This window comes from Ambystoma mexicanum, chromosome 11, assembly GCF_040938575.1.
Source record: "Ambystoma mexicanum isolate Mex_15411 chromosome 11, UKY_AmexF1_1, whole genome shotgun sequence".
NCBI classification, from domain to species: Eukaryota; Metazoa; Chordata; class Amphibia; order Caudata; family Ambystomatidae; genus Ambystoma; species Ambystoma mexicanum.
The window spans coordinates 1,404,816,180-1,404,838,306 of NC_090934.1; the positions used below are offsets into that span (position 1 = coordinate 1,404,816,180).

At 46.2% G+C, this 22,127-nt stretch overlaps 1 protein-coding gene across 3 annotated transcripts in view; it reads left to right on the forward strand.

Annotated features, from left to right (window-relative positions):
• ADAMTS17 (ADAM metallopeptidase with thrombospondin type 1 motif 17) overlaps positions 1-22,127 on the forward strand; it is a 1,111,828-nt gene that overhangs the window by 288,446 nt on the left and 801,255 nt on the right. For all 3 annotated transcript variants that reach the window (XM_069625034.1, XM_069625036.1, XM_069625035.1), the window contains exon 7: positions 2,397-2,440. In XM_069625034.1, coding sequence (XP_069481135.1) covers positions 2,397-2,440 — 44 coding nt within the window. The remainder of the gene's footprint in view (positions 1-2,396; positions 2,441-22,127) is intronic.

Here is a 22,127-nt window from a genome sequence, read left to right on the forward strand (position 1 = left end):
GGTCTGCGGGAACCTGCCCTTTCCTTTACCAGGGTGCCAACATTTTGGACTAAGTTGCTACTCTGTATAAATCTGCTTCCTATCTATGCCAGGATGAATGTCGGCATGCCCCCCTCAAATTCTGGGAGGCTTTGACATTCTGCAGTGTCACAGAAGTGGGGTGCATGCTTTGCTTTCATCTCACACCAGGGTTCTGATCACAGCTCTCAAGTTTCCCGTGTCCATGCATGAGAAGGCTGTCCAGGCGTGTTTTTGCCTGGAATTCAGAGACTTGTAGTTTTCCTAGTTTTCAAATGGGAAAGATAAAAATACAAGCTATGTTATGTAATTGTACATTTGTATGGCGCCTTATATACCCTTGGTATGATCTCAAAGCGCTGTGGGTTGAAAGCCCTTGGGGACAGGTCAGTCCAGGTCAATGGAGAGCCTAGAGTAGCCTATAGTGCTTGGGTGCACTCGGCATGTGTGCAGCCAGTGCGGTTTGTGTAGAGGTGGCCGCATTCTAATGCTAGGTGCGGTGCAGTGGTTGAGAGATCAGTCGAAGGTGTACAGCAAAGTAATTGACCTCAGAGTTTGTATTCTGGCTGCTGTGGGGCCTGTGTAAGAGATTATGTGTGCAGTTCGCCCAATATGTTCGTGGTGTATAATAGCGTTCTAACGTATTAATTGAGGTGCTCATGGAGTAGTGTAGGTATGTGTGCAGCTAGGCTGAAATTGATCGAAGGGTGTAGCTGCGTTCTATTGTTCCTTGGTGTACAGTGAATGATCATATTGGTAGGAGTGAGAGTCTGTGCTTACTGGTAGGGGGCCCCTGTTCCTGGTTACTTTTCCAGATCCCGATGAGCTGGCCGTGTCTGTCCTGGTGGTTCGCGTTAGTGAATCTCCAAGCAAGATTCTTTGGCTGGTGCAGAGTATGTGGTGTTTGCCCGGTTGGACAGATCTTTTTCCAGAGGCTCTGTTGTAGGTGTCAGAGTGCCCATTTTCCGGGTCCCTGGTCATAGTTTTTGGCGGGTGGCTGGGTAATTCCTGACACGTTTGTGGTTACTGCATGATTCTTATGAGAGTCCAACCAGGCATAGTTACTATAGCACCTTGTGCGTGGGAGTTTTTGGCCTAATTCCTAGGTAGGTCTGAGTTGCCAGGGTTGCCTGTCTTGAGCATATGCCGCCTTGTGTCCCCGATAGGTGACAAGATATGACCCAACCATAATCCATAATGTTTGAAATATAAGTGCTATGAGGCTGTGCAGTTGTGGCCCTGTGTGTTGATTCCCAGATGGGTATGGTTTAACAGGAGCGGGTCCAGTCGCATTTAGCTGTCGTAGGTGCTATTCCGATGTGGGAATGTGATGGTGTGCAGGGGTCTGCGGATATGTCTCTATGACATTGGTTGGCATCTCCTTGAGTGATAGCGCTGTGCTTCCTTATGGGAAGATAATGATTACGCTCAGTTATGGGTGCTGTTGATTTATGCAGACAGACATCTCCTATTCTTTGAGTGTGGGGCATGTCTGGTCGGGTGGCAGAGATTGTGCCTGGTCATGGCACATGATTCTAGCGAAGTCAAGTCTTAGGTTTGGGGATTGTGGGCAATGGGATTTGGAGCACTGGCGCAAGGGGGGCTGCTAAGCCATTGTAGTCCAGCCGGGGTGCAGAGAGCCTTCAGCTGCCTAGCCCAGAGCCTGCTGGTCTCTTGAGCTGGCTTCCATGCTCCTACCATTCCTACTTTTCTGTGGTGATGCCATATTATCCGGCTTCCGTGGCCGGACTGTTCCTACATCTGCTGTTCTAGCCGATTCCAGCAGATATCTGGTCATTGGTGGAGGAGGCCCTATGTGGTCCCTTTCATGGATTAGGGAAAATCCAGGTTTTCAATGCTTTATGGAATGCCATGTAATTTGAATTGGTATTTATAATGCGCTTAATAACCAGAGGTTTCTAAGCGCGGACCCGGGGATCGAACCTGTGTTGCTCCACATCGTGTTGCTTTCGAAGCGAGCGCGCTGCCCCTGAGCTATCCGTAGTCTTGGTTGTGTCGAATGTGAGGAGGCAGCGAGTTCCGCAGTGTTGGTGCCAAGGTAGAGTAGGCAGACCCTCCAAGCCTGGCTGAATTGGAGGCTGGAATCACTAGCAAGTCACAGAAAATGAAAGGGGGGGGCAAGGGACTGGATGGCCCCGTCGTGCATCCAACGGGAACTTTCAGAAATCTGTGTGATGAATCCCCACCCCTCCTCGTGTTTGAATGGCTCGATGGCTTTAACCGGAGAGTGCTTCCAGCGTCATCAATACTTGGAGAAGGAAGTGTGGCACCGTCCATGGGGTGACAGTAATTAGCACTGCTTCTTGTTTCCAAGCTAGCAGAGTCCATCCCTAATGTGTCTCTTGTTTCATTTTCAGGACGGATTTCTGTGTGCACAAGGATATGCCCTGTGATACTGTGGGTAAGTCAATGTGCCAGTGACCTTTAGTCTAATTTGTTGTCACTTCCTGGTTTTCATGTACTTTTCCAGTGCCTGCCATGTTTGATGAACGTCCTTTACAGCCAGCGGTAGATCTCGACTCTGAAAGGTGCATCACCTCTTTCCAGAGAGCTTCTGCACAAATCACGTCTGACACACCCACACACACACACCCACTCACCCCCTGTGCTGCTTGAGACTGAACATTGCTTGCTAATATACAAATGCAGCAGAAGCCAAATGAGTAATAGCTTTATTTTCAAAGGACTTACTGAGATTTTCATTTTTGTGTAAAGAACTGCATGTCAACAACAGAAGCATATAGCGACTTCCTCGTGGAGGCGGGGAGCAGGAGGTGGTTCATGGAATCATAAAGACACGGGGTGTGGGGTGGCAACTGATAAGATGCTGATCTGTGCGCGCTAACCTGTTGTGCAAACCCATATGTCGGGCATTGGCATAATTGACCTAAAACATTTGACCTAAAACATTTGATCACATTTTTTTTACCTTTTTTTCAGAAAAATGTTATTAATAATATAAATGGGGGTGGGTAAGGGTATAGATTAGGTTGAGGGGAATAGGGGTGGGGAGCTGCGGGGGTCACCCCCCACATTTTAAACTGAAAAAATTGTCAACTAAATTTGATCTATTGTGATTAGGTCAAATGTTTTAGGTCAAATAGACTCAAACCCTAAGCCGCTATCCAGTCAGCGCACACAGGAAATACAAAATTACACTATCTATAGGGGCCGATTCACAACAAAGTTATTATGAGTAACTCGAAATGATCCTTAACGTACTCCTGGAAGGGGCTATTGGATCCCCAGTGAATTTACTGTGACCACCTTTGACTTACTCCTTGTAGAAGCTCCCTAGTTAACTTCTTTTTCAATTGAATAACCCGCTCCTGGAGTAAATGCTTTGTAACAACCACATAAAACAGGTCTGATTTAGATCATTGGTGTGGGGAAGAAGCCCCCCTTTGAGGGCAGGGGAGATATGAGTAGCTAATAAACAAGTTATTATGACATGAAAAAAGAAAACGGAGCCATGTGCAGGGCATTTATAGAAATGTGCCTTCTGAAATATGGTGACAGGTGAAACTCCACCATTAGAAAATTTAGTCTAGACAAAGTATGAACGAAAACACGTTTTCATATGGTTGACTTACCTGAGAGTTCCAAATATGCAAGCTTGAAAATATTATTCAGTGGTTTTTTGTTGGTTAGGTTTAATTTGGACTTGGACCTGCTGCCATTCTGGCGTTTCTCTACCCACTTTTCCCTTTTATCAGTCCTGTGCCCATCCTCCAACCCTCTGAAATCCTTACTCTTCCTTTACCTCTAGCCATTAAGTTGTGTCCCCATTTTGTACAAATGTATGTTTTATTACCTTAAAAGGGGGTGGGGAGAACTTCAACAGGCCCGCCCCATTCTTCCCATTGTTTTTAAGTTTCCTAAAATACTTTCAAGCTTGTTGTCAAATACACTATTTTATTTATCAAGCTTTGTGCTTTTTATTTTTTTTTATTTAGCAAAATATGCCAAAAGATGCACTGTAGGTTGGAGGATGTAGCCCGGAATTGTATGTGCTTTTATATACACGACTCAGTCTGGACCAGTCTGTTTTCATCTGAGGAATGAATAGCTCAGTTCCTGAGGGTACATGGGTGAAGGTGCCTTCTCCTAAAAGCTGCTTCCTTTCACATAAGGGACCCCTCCAGTTTCCACCCCACCCCTTTTCACTTTAGGGATGAGAGGGCCAGGGTGTGTGCTGTCCCTGGAAATACTTGGTAGAATGCTGCTAGTTTTGGGGCCAGTGGTCTCAATGCTGTGTATATTGACTGTATAAATGACCACACCCTTGACATTATATTAATAACTAAGATGTGGTTTACAGAGGACTGTGGACTGGTCACCTTGAACCTTGTCCCTGCTGATTATGCCATTGCAGGTTTTAATTGGTCTGGAAGGAGAGGTGCCCGGGGCGAGAGAGGGTGCCATAATTTTGAAAAGCAGCCTTACTGTGGTGGAGATCCCATCCCTTACTGGGATGACGTTTCTGCAAATGCAATTGTAAAGGCTAAACTCATTGACTATTAAAGTTATTCTTTTTATCATCTCTGCGACCTGCAACAAACTTTTGAGCAGGCCCTTTGTTCACCAAGGCCTTACATTTTAAACACTACTTTTAGGGGGTGTTGGGTTTATTGCCCTAATAACTCGATACCAGCGAGTGGTTTCTAAGCGCGGGATCGGGTTTCGAACCTTTGTTGCGGTGGTGCCTTCACCTCGTCCTCTTTCAAACAAATCAACTCAAAAGGACGAACAATGCCTTTATTGGATAATTTTACAGGTCAGTCACGTTAGTCGGGTCAGTTGAAATTATTCCTGTTCCGTGGACTGACCATTTTAGTAGACTTTGTAGAATTAAAAAAAAAAAATTGTAGCCTGCCTCCGCCTGATGTAGAAGTACCATTGGGGGTGCCTTTTGATGAATACCAAACTGCTTTTCGGGTCATCTCTCGCTCCGCTTCAAGCCATGAAAATCAATAAGCGACAATCTTAATGGTTCACTCCTCAACTAAAACTATTGAAAGCCGCCCGTCAACGCATTGGGGCAAGAGGTTTTGGCAGCCACAAAACAAGCCCACAAACTCCTAAAAACAAATGTTATCTTTGAAGCCAAAAGGGATTTTTTTAATGGCATACATCATGCCGGAGTCAAGGCTCTAAGGGCAGGAATGAGTAACGGACCTGTGATGCCGCACATCGATTTAAGACAAGTACGTTTCCCGGAGCTGCTGTCCTTCCTTTATTTATTTGTTTATTTCTACCGCGCCATAGCCCGCAGGAATAAGATACCTTATTAGACTTCTCAGGCAGAAAATAATGGTTCTGTGTCATAAATTCACCTAAAAATAATCCTGCGGCCGAAGAAAAAGCCGCCATTTCAAATGCACGCATGTATATGCTTGGGCTCCCCACCCCCATATATCCCCTTACCTTAAAATATTACCCCAACCCCCCACATGTATGTGCATTTAAAACCGCATTTTAAATGGCGGCTTTTTCGGCCGCCCGATTATTGCGCACGCTTTTCACTGGATACGAAAATAATCCCAGGCGACTCGTCTAGGCTGTCCGGTCTTTCTTAAATCCTCAATGCAGCCGGGCGAGCCCACAACCATTGTTAGAGCTTTGTGCATCTTTCAGTCTCTTCTTTATTAAAAAAAAAATCAACGACATTCCAAATTAAATTTTGATTGGGATTCTGGCGCAGTACCCTTAGCTTGGGAAAAATCTCTACTTACGTTTGTACTTCTGATCTTTGCCTGGGGACTTCTCCCAACATTTGACTGCTTCTGTCATCACTGCGCGTTATGTGCCACCCAAAGGCCTCCCTCCCGCATTTGCAGCTGAATGTTATGCCCATCGACGACGTGGAGCACCACAGGTTTGATTCCCGGGTCCGCACTTAGAAACCTCTGGGTATTAAGCGCCTTATAAATAACTGATTACGAATGACGATGTCCGCTTGGTGATGAATTTCATTAAGAAAGCGCAGCGTGAAGAAATAGGCCCTGATTTACTTAAAGATCCAGAGATCCCTCCACTGCTAAAGAGACCCTTAAGTGGTCCCCTTCTCGGGAAGGTCTGCCATGACCCCCAAAAATCTTACAAACGGTTCTGATGGCCCAAACGCAGGATTATGGCCAGAACGACAATCTGTTTGACTAATTTCAATGAAGCTTCCGTCCAAGGATTGCTCTGGAGAATGCGTGCTGTGCTGGGTACCCTCTTCCTCACCCAGCACCACAGTAGCAAACCCTGGCGTGCTTCCCTGCTAAATACACTGCGTTTGCGCCCCCAGGTGGCACAGGAGTTCATCCCCAGAGCACGTGGCCAGCCTCTTCATTGGATACTTTCTCCAGCAAATGGCTGGTGCTCCGCTCTTTGGCCTGCCTAAGGAGCCAATTCCGTTCCACTGAATCGCTCTGTACTTCTGGAGTGGCGTGCTGGAGGTCCAACGCCCGTCGTGATGAGCTGCCATTGCTGATGGGTGAGGCGTAAAGGGGCGGGGCCAGGCACATGCAAAGGGGTCACAGTGTGTTCACTGGCCCTGTCTTCTACAAACTGTAAAGTGCAGTGTTTGATCCTACCACAAAGTGCCCCCATTATTCTCAAAAATTGGTAAAGAGTGTGGGAGCCATTGCTTGGGAGGCTGATTTGCTTCACTGGACTAAATCAATTCTCAGCATTAGTGAAACAAGCATTGGCAAGGCCAACAGGTTGGGCTTTTTCGTCATTCTTTACCGTTTAAAATGCAGGCATTGACATGCTTGGCGATGAAAGGACGTCGTACTGTTGGGCTTTTGTGTAGGCATGGAAAAGGTGCTTTGCAGGCCCTGCCATAGTGGTATAAACTGGCCACTGATGGTAACAGGTGCAAAATGGTGCGAGTACCGGGTCATAAAATAGGGGTGCCTGGCAAATGTCTAATACTTATACACAAGTAAAACTGTTGACTTTGCCAATGCTAGTTTTTAACAGGACTTCAGTGATGGACATGCAGAGTGCTTATGAATCGAATGGCTGAAGGCAGACCTGGTTTAAAGTATATATTAACATATACAACATAAGCTGTGTGTCCCTCCTCATATGCTGCTTCTCCCAGTATGTGCAATAGTTTGGGTTTCTATCACTTGTTGAAATGCCTCATGTGTGTCATAGCTGACCCTCTGCCCACTGTAATCCCAGAAGCACATACTGCAGGCAACGGGGGGAGGACACAGAAGCCAGACACATGGACCTTGAAGGGCATTGTGTGCAGGGGAATGCCCTGCGATAGCGAGGTGAGCATTGTGTAAACACGCCTGGAATAGCAGTGGGCACTGCCAGCGGGCCAGGGACTTCCTTTTTACCGCGGACCCACGCCCGGAGGGAGCTCTGCTATCTTCCCCCCTGCAGCCTCGAACTTGCGTTCTGAGATGTACCATGGACAGCAATGACGCGTGCCAGCCCATGTGCCTTCTGTCTGGTGTACATTATCTATTCAGATGCCTGCAGTCTCACTTCTCACTGGCTCCAGTTGACTTTAGCAAAGCAAGCGCGTAGTTGACGGTGGCGTTGGTAGGGACACTGAGTTGAGTTTTTTTTAAATAACTGTACATTTAATTTATTTAATTTATTTATTGCATTTGTTACACGCCCAAACTCGTAGGTTTCACGGCGTATTGTATTGTATTGTTTATTTATTTATGTAGCGCGCCGGGCCCTTAGGCATCTGGCCGCTTGCAGAAATGTAGGTTACAGGTACATATGGACATAAAAATACAGTATAAAAAAGGGTCAAGGGATACTTTACAGGCATCTATGAGTGTGCAGGTACAGAGTAGATACAATATTTATACTAAGGAGCTTGGCTAATTACAGATTGTGGTACACACAGCAGAAGAACATACAATCATATATTTCATGCACGATGTGGATGGAATTGATCTGGACGGAGGGCCAGAACCATATGAGCAAAAGCCTAGTCGTATTGATCAAATAGCCAGGTTTCGATCAGCCTCTTGAAGCGCTGGTGCGAGAGTTCATTTCTAATGTGACTGGGGAGGGTGTTCCAGAGCTTTGGGGCTACTACAGGAAAGCTGGAACCCCCCGCCCGCCCTTTTAGTCTTGAATCTCTGGACATTCAGGTGTGTGCTGGATCCAGATCTGAAAGATCTAGTCAATCTTTTGCTCTTAAATCCAACATATGGCTTCTCAGCACTGGAATCAAATAGCCAGGTTTCGATCAGCCTCTTGAAGCGCTGGTGCGAGAGTTCATTTCTAATGTGACTGGGGAGGGTGTTCCAGAGCTTTGGGGCTACTACAGGAAAGCTGGAACCCCCCGCCCGCCCTTTTAGTCTTGAATCTCGGGACATTCAGGTGTGTTCTGGATCCAGATCTGAAAGATCTAGTCAATCTTTTGCTCTTAAATCCAACATATGGCTTCTCAGCACTGGAATCGCAATGCCGTAGCTTGCTCACAGATGATGTGTATCTATTCTTCAAGAAAATGCTGTCATTCCGCATGCTGCCTCCTCTTATGCAATCTTCTAGAGCGTTCCAGAGCCTTATCCTATAGACCATGCATGTCAGTGCAGTTACATGCAGTTGGGACGTGGAGCACAGACCTTGTAAACACCAGATACTTCCATTAGAGTTTATTTTCCTAGGTCTGACGTGGCAGGGGAGTTTTAGGGGGAGTCAATACTTGATTCTTCAGCTTGTGTGAGTCCATGGGTGAGCCATGCCAAGCATGACAACTCCTGCCAGCCCTACCTTGTAAGACAAGGCCATGGTGCATTCTGGGAATTGTACATGTGTTCCCATGCGTTGTAGAAAGGGGCTTAGAAGCTCCAACCTGCGGTGGCTAAAAGGCTGGGATTTTCAAGAGGTCTCAGACATGACATGGGTCCTGGTGCGGCTGAGCCAAGGTGTGGCTTTTGGGCCCATGATCCGGATTTTTGTCAGTCTGTCTTTGGCCATTCTGATGGCTGCCCGAGAACCCCCTCTCTCAATCCTTTGGCTCTGAGTAGTCATTTTTTGTTGGTACGAATCTAGAGCCTCTGTAAAGCACCCAGCTAAGATCCAAACACAGTATGAGGCTTAGCGGGTGTGTTTGCTGTTTTCCTCTCAGGCTCTGTGGCGGGCCTCCTTACCGTAGGCGTGCAATTGGTTACTCCTCCCCATTCTCAATAACCTCCTTAGCCGGCTCCTCCGGTCTGTTCACTGGTTTCTCCTTAGCTCCTTGGTTTTCTTCCCTCATCCGTTGCATGCGTGGTCGGGTCGCTCTCTTTCCACCGGTGCACCCTTGACTGCGTTTCTCCTCCTGCACGCAGGCCGGTCCGTAAGCCTTTTGCAGTTGCTCCCTTCCTGGTCCGGCGGTGTCGTCGTCTTGCTGTGCCAGTAGCGGCTCCCCCTCTGGTCCGCTCCTCCTCTGGATCCTGTTGTCAGCAGCGGTCTGCTGCCTGTGCACACCGTGGAACGTGGCGCCTCGTCGACACTGGTTTGGTCCCTCCTGCCCTATCACAGAATCCACGGCAGCCACTTCAGGTCACGTCTAGTCTCCTTTATTTCTCAACAGTAAGTTCCCTTTCTTCCTTTTGTCCCTCCCCTTCCTCGCTTCTCCCGCCTCCCACTCCGAGCTCCTTCCTTCTTAAAGGGGCTGGGTCATTTTCCCAGCCACAACATCCTGCATGAGTGGCAGGGAAGTGGGGTTATTCCAAGAATATAAGGGGGGGTACCCCCACCATGTTAGTAGCTGAATAGGTGAACGACTGAAAACCATTAATGGCGAATGAGTGGAGCACTGCAGAGAAAGGGGTCCCTGGTCCAAGGACCCCGTAAATACCCAGGGAAGGGTATTCCACATTATAAAGTTCTGCTGTACCCAGTTGGGGTTTGGAGGTGTTACTGCCAGCTGTAAATACACCAGAGATATTTTCTCCATTTTTTCTGGGGGGGGGGATCCTCCAACAATTGCTGCAGGTTTTTACTCCCACTCACTAGCAGAGCGGTAAAAGCAGAGTGCGGTAAAAACGGCGGCACATCTACTACTGGCTTGGTTTTCCGCTACTAGCATTCTCGTGCAAAGGGCCTGTGCGATTGCCTCGTTTGTGAATTCTTATCAATAATTGTTACGTTCAAATTGTATATATTGTTGTTGACATCATAGTTTTTTAAAAAAAGTAATAAGGGTTTCAGTTAATAAGCAATGACTTCAAGGTTTTGCCTTTGCATTTGCATCACAAATGTCATTATGGCCAAAGGCCTGGGAAATTGACACATGTTCGCCGTGAGTTTCACCTTAGTTCTTGATTGCATCGCTACTGCACACACTTGGCAGACTAGGCAAACTTTGGCACACATTGTACACTTGGCACACTCATGCCATGCTCAAGGCAGTCAACTGGCAAGTCTGGATCCCTAATACTTTGCCGATAAGCCTCTTAAACGCCAGGTCTAAAAAAAACTCTCAGCGAGCGCTCTGTGCCATTGGTTTGCCTTTCTCACGCTGACCCCTGTATCTGTAGCCCCTCCCTCTATTTTCATAGCTCACATCTGCTTGTGCACATCTGGTCCAAAGGAAGCCTCGTCTCTTCATGGGTAAGCCGCAGTACCCTTTGTGTCTATTAATAGATTTGATTTGGATTGCAACTGCACAGTGCTGCTTTTGCAGCGACATGCCTTTGTACTCTATTCATCAATGAAAGACGGACCTATCCAAAAAATCTATGAAGAGGCCAAATGAGAAAGCCTCGCAATAATAGGCGCAAACATTTGGACTCAATCAATGTTCGTGTGTCTGGCGAGCAACGAGACCAAACAACTACAAAGGGGACTTTACAAGAAAGCATGTTAAAGGCATGCACTTTACCAAGGCGTGTTTCTGTCACACATGAACTGAGCGAGTGCAAATCAGAAAACATTAGCACCTACACGCAACATGTCAATGCACGTTTTGCATGGCTTTGTGAATTTGGATTTTCATTACCTGTGTGTGGATTTTGTCAGTGTTTGCCTATACCAGGTGTATGTGTTATGTTGCTTTGTCGCCATTATAATTTGTATAAAGTAAGTAAAAAACAATATTAAGGTAGAAATGGAACATGGTTTTTAAGGTGCATATGTTTTCCTATTTGTATGCCAGGTGACCTCCTTCTCCTCATGGGGTGACAGTCCCCATAAGTCCAGGGAACGCCCCAGGGACGCCAGGATTGCCTGTGCCCCCATCATCTTAAAATTCACTTGAAATGCAGCCTTCGCAACCTCTCCTCACATAGCTCCTACGCCTCGACCGGGCAACCAGCCTGCGGTACATGCCTCATTTGATGGCCCCTCTTCAGCAGGGCGCCTTTTCTGTGCGGACTGTCCCATGCCCATGTGGCAGGCATTCTTTCTCCCGTCCTTCATTCGGCACGCACTAGGCAACCCCAATACCTAGTTACACCCAGTGGGGTAACTTTGCTGAAAATGTTGGGGGGTACATGCCATCTGAAGAAAAGGTGCCGCAGCCAAATGAATGGGGACAAAATGGTGTGCCATGAAAGTTGGGGGGACAAACACCCCTGCCTCCCCCCTAAAATTACGACCATGGTTAGACCACGCGCTTTTTGGCAAAGTAACCCACCATTTTAGAGGCCAACATTGAGGAGTTAGTCCTTTCTCCCTTTCTAGAATGCAGTGATGCTGACTGCCTCACCGCAGAGCAGTAAAGGGAGTGTGCAGAAGGAGAGGAGTGCTGCACTGCCAAAGAATGCACGGAAGCTTCGGATGGGCAGACCAAGAGCAGGGGAGATGCCAGAGATCTCGACGCAGAACCTTTGGGCACCAATAAGGCAGAGAAGAGCACCTAAGCTGAGAGTCAGGACAACGCAGCACCACAGAGATATACCACGATCGAGAGGCTGAGAGTCAGGACAACTGGGCACCGCAGAGATATACCAGGATCGAGAGGCTGAGAGTCAGGACAACGGCTCACCGCAGAGATTTACCACGATCAAGAGGCTGAGAGTCAGGACAACTGGGCACCGCAGAGATATACCACGATCAAGACGCTGAGAGTCAGGACAACGGGGCATCGCAGAGATATACCACTATTGAGAGGCTGAGAGTCAGGACAATAGGGCACCGCAGAGATATACCACGACCGAGAGGCTGAGAATCAGGACAACGGGCACCGCAGAGATATACCACGATCGAGAGGCTGAGAGTCAGGACAACTGGGCACCGAAGAGATATACCACGATCGAGAGGCTGAGAGTCAGGACAACGGTGCACCGCAGAGATATGCCACGATCGAGAGGCTGAGAGTCAGGACAGCAGTGCACCGCAGAGATATACCACGATCGAGAGGCTGAGAGTCAGGACAACTCGGCACCGCAGAGATATACCACGATCGAGAGGCATAGAGAGAAGACGTTCTAGGAAGATGAGAAAATGCCAGAGTTCATGGTTGAATAGTCCGTTCTAGACTAGAGAAGGAAAGACAGAAGCAAGATGGTGAGTGCACCCAAGAGTGGGCAAGGGTTTGTGAACAGCCGCTGTGGTACAGCGAGAGAGAAGCAAGGGCCAGGGGATGCAGAAGGGATGTCAGAGAAGGGACCTGGAAGTGTGATGAAATCAACAAAAGGCTGTGGAGGAGAGAATGAGGTGGTCTTCCTGGTAAAGACAGCAAATTGAGAAAGTCTGCTGTTTGGAGCTTAGAAAGAAAATTCCTTGAGAACTTTGAGAAAGTGATTGAATTGAGAAACACTGTATGCTGTAACTTGGATGGTAAAGTTCTAAAGTCAGTTAAGAGAAAGATTTAACTAATGAATATCACATGCTGAAACCTGGAGCCACATTTCCTATGTAGAGCAAATACGGAGCTGAAAAACCCCATTAGCTGGAACTTAGAGGACAGCCAATTAAGGAAGGGCTTTAACTGAGAAACGTTGCATGTTGGAACTTAGAGGCAACATTCCTAGAGAAACATTGCATGTTGGAACTTAGAGGCAACATTCCTAGAGAAACATTGCATGTTGGAACTTAGAGGCAACATTCCTAGAGAAACATTGCATGTTGGAACTTAGAGGCAACATTCCTAGAGAAACATTGCATGTTGGAACTTAGAGGCAACATTCCTAGAGCCAATTGCGAAAACCAAATTGAGAAATGCTTAATACTGGAAGTTGGAGGCCAAGATCCCAGTGACAGTGGAGCAAGAGACTAAACTTAGAAATGTGGATGCTGGAACTTGGAGGCAAATGTCTAGCACAAGGGTCTGCAACCTTTGGCTCTCCAGATGTTTTGGACTACAAGCCCTGTATTCCTATCCACATGGTCAATGGTGAGTGGCCCTAGGAATCGTGACCCAAAACATCTGGAGAGCTGCTCATTGTAGACCGCTGGTCTAGCGTTAGCGGACACATTGAGCGCAATAGATTGAATCCTGGTAGCAGGAGTGTGACAGATGTCCATCTGCTAGGAGGAAATGAAATGATAGGTTATTTATAACGTGCTTAATACCCAGAGATTTCTAAGCACGGACCCGGGGATCGAACCTGTGATGCTCTGTGTCGTTTTGCTTCCAAGACGAGCGCATTGCCACTGAGCTCTCCTCCCGAGACTCCATGATTTGCTTACATTTTAGGATCCGGCCTTGAAATTCAGATCTGCTAAACGGTCTCACTTTCAGATGGCGCTCTGTGTTTTATAAAGTGGAGGCGGTGGTGGGTTTGTAGCCAGATGGGTCGGCCAGATTTTGGGGTGCATTATTAAACGTACCCACCACCGCTTATAAGACACCACTGTGGGCCTGCTGCTGGGCATGAGTAATTGCTTGCCAGCAGCATGTGTAGCTGCAATTGGGCTTCATTTTTAGAAAAGTGGCATGCTGGTTTGTTCACTATAAAGTATAAACCCAATTTTGGTTGCCAAATCTGCTACAAAGGTGGAAGAAGTGAACGATTTGAAGGGAGTAGTCACACATACCTCAGTAAGATGCTACTCTAACTCCATCCCTTGCTTTGACATCAAAGGTTTACAGTAATAAGCACCAATTCACCAAAAAACATATTTTTCTTCATTATTTCATGTCCAAATCTTCAAATGTATTTAAAACCAATGTATATGCCTATTCCATAGAAACGACATTTATACATGATGAAAATCAACGGAAAATCAATGAGAAATCACATGAAAAACACACAAGAGCCACACCACAAGTGTGGTGCCCCTCTCAATCTGGGTATACATCACGCTAATACAATACCATACAAACTAATACAATGCAAATAATAATTACACTGTGAGGAATGCACAGCGTTTCAACAGTATCAAATACACTACATGAAACACAAACTTAAAAAAAAGCTCAAATTTCCCATCAACAAACCACAAGAAGTGACAATGTAACATGACCTAAAACTATATATCTAAATACCATTTGTCAATGACAACAAATATTGTGCAGCGTAAGGAACCGAATACTGCTGCTTCTTCCACCCCAACATGTTTCTGTTCTTTGAAATGAGAGCATTCCTCAGGGGGATTTTTATGTTGACCTTTTAGAACCATCTAACAATTGGTTTTGGAGAACAATTCATGGTGCGTTTGCGTGTGGCATGATGTTAAAGAACATCTCAATTTATATATTAGAATAAAATGAGCTATAGACAATTACCTCTGGTGCAGATTCATTATAAAATATTAAATGGACTCCTCATGAGTGTGTATCTTTTAACCTGTATATGCTTCATGTGCTTAGAGCAATCTTGTCATCCTGTTAGCCCGGTACATATCTAATTATTTTATGTGCCTGAGAATAATCCAAAATAAATGGGTGTAAATATCTCCCCTTCCCAAATTTAAATTTTTGAACAGAAAACCCTCCCTATGAACTTGCGTATATCCCAAAACGTGGACTCCTGTTCACCAGCGGTTGTATGCAGAAATGGTAAAACAGTGGTGTTCAAAAAGCTTTTTTTGATTGTCACATGAGAATAATGTTGGTTACTTAACCTTACAGCAATCACCTTTTTGTTTTGCTATAATCACCCCGAGTGGGATGGGTATGGCCAGACGTGGGTCCCGTGCCTTCTTGGCCTAGACAACAAAGATACTCCTAACTGATGGCACCCAATGAGGCTGAAACATGTCTAGGGATGCTTGTGGTCTCGTGCAGAAAGGATGTGGCTTAGCAATTCGGGCTGGACTGCCCCTTTTGGGGTGGGACCAAGCCTAATTTGCATATAGTCTTTCCCCTTCTGTAATGGCTTGGGAGTCTGAAAAATAATAGTCTGGAGGGTTGCCCAGAGCTGTGCCCGTAGTTATGATTAATTCAAAACCTTCCAGCCATCACCGTTTTGTTTTTATTAGAGAGGGAGCAATCTTAGTGGCCTGTAAATTAATGAAAACATACATGGATCTACATGTGTGTACTACCACATTATGCGGAAAAGAATCTAATGTTTTAAAAGTATAAATACAGAAAGTGCACAGAATAGTTAAACCCATTTTTTTAAAATCTTGTGTACATTCTTTGGAAGCCAAAGTATTTTTTAAAACATTTTGTAAGTATATCTCAAAATGTATTTTTGCTCTAAACCAAACCTTTTCTTCTGCCTTTGCGATGTTCTGAACCCGCATCCTAAGGTAGTCCAGGTCTACCACGTCCTCAGGGGCCGGAATCCTGCACTGCGAAGTCATGCATCCTGTTTGCATGGGTCATGCATTTGCTGTGCACCTGTGCCATCACATCAACTGTGCCTCTGTGCATTAATGCCAGCTCAGAGGGGGGCACAATATTCCCCATGAAACTGCTGTATTTATGTTCATGAGTTGCTTACAACTGACTTGGTACAGAAGCGAAATCATTCTTACTATTGCAGGACAATAATTATTTAACAGGAGTGCAAATACTGTATTAAATATGGTTTTATCCAGTTATGATTGATAAAGGTGAACTCTCACCAAACACTAGATATTGTTACAGAGAAGGATGCTCTGTCCTGGCTCCCATGAAAGAGAAGTGGGGTCTGTGGGAGGATGCAGCAGAAGCCAGGAACTCGATTATAGCCGACGTCCTGCCCGCCTAGAGTAATGTTTTCTGCCCGGGGCGGGTGTTCTATTTTACAGCTCTGCTCCTGGGTACTCAGGTGTTCCCTGGAATGTTAAGGATGAATCCCAGAAGGAGAAGATGTGTGGAGCGCCTCCGTTTTTTGCTTTTATTTGAGAGCCTACCCTTAACTCTTTGTACACCCGGGATGTATATCTTATCAAATATGCTCCTTATGCAAATTAAATGCTTGAGAGTTCTCCATGATTTGATATGATATTTTATTTACATCACACCCATACACAAGTGTTTCAAGGCGGACGAGGCAAGGGAGTGGGACAAGGGAGTACAAAACAATGATCTTACTAGGCCCAGTAATATTGAGAACATGCAAATGCAGTGGAGAGGGAAGGGGAAAAGTGCAAGGGGCAGGAGAGGAGTGGATAGTGCGTAACACGTGATCAAAACAACAACAGGTAGTGCGGTCAGCAGGTGGCAAGTGCAAGAATTAAGCGCAGACAACGGGTGTCTAATAAGTGCAGGTAAGGGGACTGTCGGTTTGCAGATACAGGCCCAAGTGCAAGGGTTGCCAGGAGGAAGTGCAAGATTTGCAGCTGGGTGGGCAGGGATCTGGGCCCGAAATTCAGAGGGTAACCAGGTGCCCAGTGCAGAAACAGACAGAGATCAGCAGGGGAGAGGAAAAGAGAAGGCAGGAGCAAGGAGGATGGCCTCCTTGCTTCCATCTCTGAAGTACCCTGAGTACAGCACAACCAGATGGAAACATGAACACTCAACCCACCACCAACTCTGAGGGCCCGAGGGAAGCACCACTATGCTCTGTTGATGTGAATGGGATTCCTACCGCACTCTTCAGCCACTTGCGAGCTCTCCAGGTAGATATGAAAGGAGAGGGGATGAGAGAAAAAAAATGCAAGATGGCTGCTACTGTTATATTGATGTGTGCAGACAGGGAGTACCCAGAGCTCTGCATGGGAGTCTCTTTGTCGGTGTACGTGTGGACGGCATATAGCCATTTGTGTCCAAAGGGGAGCCTTTTGTGCCTGTGCGGCTAGTGTGCATTGTTATCACAAAGGGGGGCAGTATATGAGCTTTAGTGGACCTGCCAAGCTCAACTATATTCTAACACACAAAGAGCAGGGAGTCACAAATAATTCCAAACAACTAATCGACCATTTCACAAACACACGGATGCAAATAATCCAGATAGTAATTACTGAAGGTATGTTTAGAGAGAGGAGTTGCAGAGGGACAGAGAAAGTCTAACTGACCCTAGTCGGCACCACCACTGCTCCTAGTCAGCGGTGATGTGCCACCTATCGAACAGTGGATATAAAAATACATGATTTCTACTCGGGACCAGATCTTTGTGTGTTAGGCTATAATGCATTGTCCAGGGCTGTGCAAATTGGTCACAGAGGTTATGTAGTGTTCTGATATGTACATGTCCAGACTGGTAGTCTTTAATCGTTGCCTTGGCCTAATTGGTTACTGAAAACATGCTTGTAGTGCACAACAAGATCTTGTTGTGATATGATATGATATTTATAACGCGCTTAATACCCAAAGGTTTCTAAGCACGGACCCGGTGATCGAACCAGTGTGGCTCTCTGTTGTCTTGCTTCCAAGGCGAGCACGTTTTACCCCTGAGCTATCCCCTCGAGATCTTTGAGGGTTGTGAAATTGGATAGCAGAGATCAGTTTAGCCCAAGAAGCTCAAACCATTTGCCCAGGGGGTCACCAAACTCTGCCAGGTGGGGGATCCTGCTTTCAGTCTCTGTTAGAGGATGGAGAAGTGGGGCACTAGAACACATGCCTTAATCCCACGTCAAGCCAATGAGCGGATGTACCCAATGTGTTGGAGAGCCTATACAGCGGCTGTTTCCCATTTCGCAAACATCTGCTCTCAGGACCTCTGGCTCTGATGTACTCCTGGCGGCCATTTTGGACCTGCTCCAGAGAGCGCCCCTTTGCTCCGGATACGGACGGTGTAACAGATAGGGCAATCAGCGTTGAAAAATAAAACCTGACAGAAGACATATGCCCCATTGTGGCAGACCCGGGGGGTTAAACAATGGCACGTGCGCCGGATGCCAAAGGAAAGAGCAGTAATTATACACCAGAGCGGCTGCACTGATGAAGTAATTATGCACCATGGCATGGAATATAGCCAGATTTCGGAGCCTTTCTTCATTTAATATTATTTCCTATAGAATATTTATACTTTAAGCATCACAATCTGAAATGCTCTTGGGTGCTTGAAGAAACGGTATTATTAATCCGCTCCATTATGCTATTTTATTAACCTAATAAACACCCACACAGGGCCTGCATTAGATACGCATTGTACAGAACACTAATTGAAATATATGCTTTAAAAACAGACTGGTCTCTAAAGAAATCGTGAGAATGCCGAACTACCTGTTGCCTTTAAATTACTTGATAAGTCGCCCGACTCCCTCTGCCCTTTTATTGGGGGACCACCATCTGAGGAAGTCGTTTCTGGGACTTTAAAAGCTAATGCATGGACCATCTCAGTAAAATACTTTCAGAAAAGGTATGAAAACTTGGATTTGGTTTGATTTTAACGCTAGACTAACACTATGTCAAACCCTTTTGGTGGCATAGTCATATTCTCAGGAGGATAGCTCAGGGGCAACATGCTCACCTTGGAAGCAAGACATCACGGAGCAACACAGATTCGATCCCTGGGTCCGCGCTTAGAAACCTCTGGGTATTAAGAGCGTTATAAATAACCTATCATATCATAGTCATTCACGACAGGGACTCTGCCCCAACCCTACCAGCTTTTCAGAGGTATCACCCCGATGGGTGATTCTTTTTCCGTTTCTAACACAGCAATCGGCTTCTGCACACGAATAATGTATTTATTGTACACAAGTGTACGTATCCCACCTCCTTCAACACTTATGGAAAGTCCTGTGGTGCTTGGACACAGACAAGAATATTCTGTTTTCCCCAGAAGGAATTGGGTGGGCAGTGCTCATGAGTCACAGGGTCTGCCCCAAGCCCGCACAGTTGTCCAGGATTACCCGATAGGCCAGTCCTTTTCCTCCACTGCTCACTGTTGGAAATGTTGGGCCTGGCTTGTGGGTCTCCACTTGCGTTTCTAAATGTGTTGCACTTTGGTCCCCTGCTGTTTGCCACCAGCGCTTGGGCTTGTTCCCACTATCTATCTATATTAAGTTTTTATATAGCGCTACAAGCCCGCAGGCATATGAGCGCTGAGATAACAGTTGATATTATTATCCCACAGCGTGGTATTGCGCGGTACTCATTTTATCGACCTCAGAAGGATAAAAGGTTGAGTTGGCCCTGCCAGAATTTGAATCTGCATCAGCAGGCTGCACACAGGGTATCCAGTCATTATTTCGAAATAGAAAGCATCGAAAACAAATCCATTGAATACTTACCATCGAAAAGCCGTTCCCTTGAATGGCCATTCCCTTGAAAAAAATGTGATGGTTCCATAGACATGTTATGGGTAAGTATTGTGTTGGGGTTGGGGCTAGGGTTAGTTTAAGGGTTAAATTAGGGTTAGGGTTAAGGTTGGGGCTTGGGTTAGTTTAAGGGTTAAATTGTGGTTAGGGTTGGGGCTAGGGTTAGGGTTGGGGTTTGGGATAGTTTAAGGGTTAAATTAGGGTTAGGGTTAGAGTTGGGGCTAGGGTTGGGGGCTAGGGTTAGGGTTGGGGTTGGGGTTAGGGTTGGGGCTAGGGTTAGTTTAAGGGTTAAATTAGGGTTAGGGATGGGGCCAGGGCTAGGATTAGGGTTAGGGTTGGGGCTAGGGTTAGGGTTAGGGTTGGGACTTGGGTTAGATAACGGTTAAATTAGGGTTAGGGTTGGGGCTAGGGTTAGGGTTGGGGGTGGGGGTTGAGGGGGGCTGGGGGAGGGACCACCCAATATAAAAAAATGAAATGACAAGGGGCTGGCCAGTGCTGAAATTTCAGCACTGGACAGCACCATGTAACATTTTAAAGTTAGGAAAAATGCATGGAAATGCTACTTTTTACATGTAAAAGTGCATTTCCATTGAAACCAGTCCATGAATATTGTCGATGGACTGGTTTAGATGGAATTGCACTTTTACATGTAAAATATAGGTTTTCGATGCTTTGGCGTTCGACAGTTTGTAGTCGATACTTTTGCAAGTCGACCCTTTACTTTCGAGGGAATCACTATAAACCTGCACACAGATGTCAGAAACGGGCGCTCAGCTCGTTGTGCTATCTGATTGGCTCGTTTTGCTACCCTTCCCTTCCACCAGTGATCAGCTTCAAGAGATGCGGCTCAAGTCAACTAAAGTTTCCTGAGACTAAAGAACCTGGTCCAGTGTGTGCCACTGGCAACTCTATGCAATCGGCATGGTCCTTTGCCTTCAGTCTTTCCGCAGCAGGTGTTTGTAGTTGGCCTGAATTTGTGGGTGTTCGACTCTGGAGGAGGCAACATATTTTCTTCTAAATAGAAACATGCAATGAGATCCCAGGTGAATTCTCCATCATCCTCTTCAGCAACAGGACTCCTGGAGCTTTCAAGGCTGTTGCAGTCAGCACAAGTAAAAACACCAATCAAAGCACTTCCTCCAGTCCCTTACTTAAGAAGACAGTCCCAGCCTGATGTTTCACTTTTCTGTGGGACAGCTTTCTGGTCTAAAATGAGCTCCCTTCACAGAAGCCTAACAGGTCAGGATGTCCCTGCTCCTATCCGCAGACTAGCACATTCCATCCTGGGATCCCTCATGGACATAACTCTGGAAAAATAGTTCTGGTGATGTGTGACTAGCAAGAACTTGCTACCTCTCCTGCGGAAAAAGCAGGTGTTTGCAGACCTCTCTTTGATAGGGGGCTAAGGATGACCACCTAGAAGAGGCTCGCCTGCTTTAAGAGCCCCAGCGTGGGGCGAAATTAGCCACCTTGTTCAGTGAAGAATCTCTCGCTCTTCCTCCCCCACCATGGAGTATTAATAGTCACTTTCAAGATCTGTTGGGGTCTCAGCCTGTGACAGAATGCCATCCTCGAGGGTGTACTAGCCAGAATGATTTTTATTTTTGTTACCGGAAATGACACTGATAATTCTGCCTCTCAAAGTGAACGCTGCTAATCAGACTCACTTTTTTTTTATAAACGCTCAATGCTGAAAGGTATACTGCAAACACGCAACTCTGCTGAGACTGGCTACTGACATCTTTCAGCAGCTGCCTTGCATTTTATAACATGGCCTTCAGAGTAACATGTACATTGCTGCAAACAGTCTTATGGAACCCAAAGTTCCAACATCCAGGAACTGCCTTTAACCATGGGCAGCTCGGATCCCAATAATTTATACGTGTGAGCTCCCAGGCCCTGGCGGTAGATTAATATCTAAATATAAAAAAATGTCTAGCTTGGACATGGTGGCCTCTGGGAATATACAATAATACTGCCCAAAACATATTGATGTAGTTTTATTGTCAGCTTGGTGTTTAGTGATCCATTTCCCCATTGGCGTTTGTGTATCCAGCTGTCTGCAACTTGAGTCTCACCCAAATGACCATTTGGATTTAATTGCAGCAACATTTTTATACTCTCTGGGAAAGACCTGCCACCTTCCAGACGGATAGGAACTGTCTACGTAGAGACCCCGTGCTCCAAAGGACAGACTTTGTAATTACAAGACATTTTTGGATCCAGGGTAGACAGGAGAAAGGCCAAAGCAAAAGTAGCCAAGAGAGGAGGGCCTCGGACCCCTCCCCACTTCTTACAGCTTTGGGAAAACATTAATCACAGCAGCCAGGATTAGACATTTGCTGAAGAGTTGAAATGGACCAAGCTACTGTGACAGATTAACTAACTATATAAGAGGGGTGGTGGGCAAAGGGACCACCCCTTTATTGGTTTCATTTTTGGACTTCAGAAGAAGGATTCTGGTGAACCCCTATCTGGCGCTTGCCTGCCAGTCCTCTGCCTTAGAGGTGAAAATAAATGATCCAAGAAGCTTGAAAGGAACACTTGGCGTACACTGGGAACTTGAATTAACGGAGTGTGTTGGGATGGGCAAATGT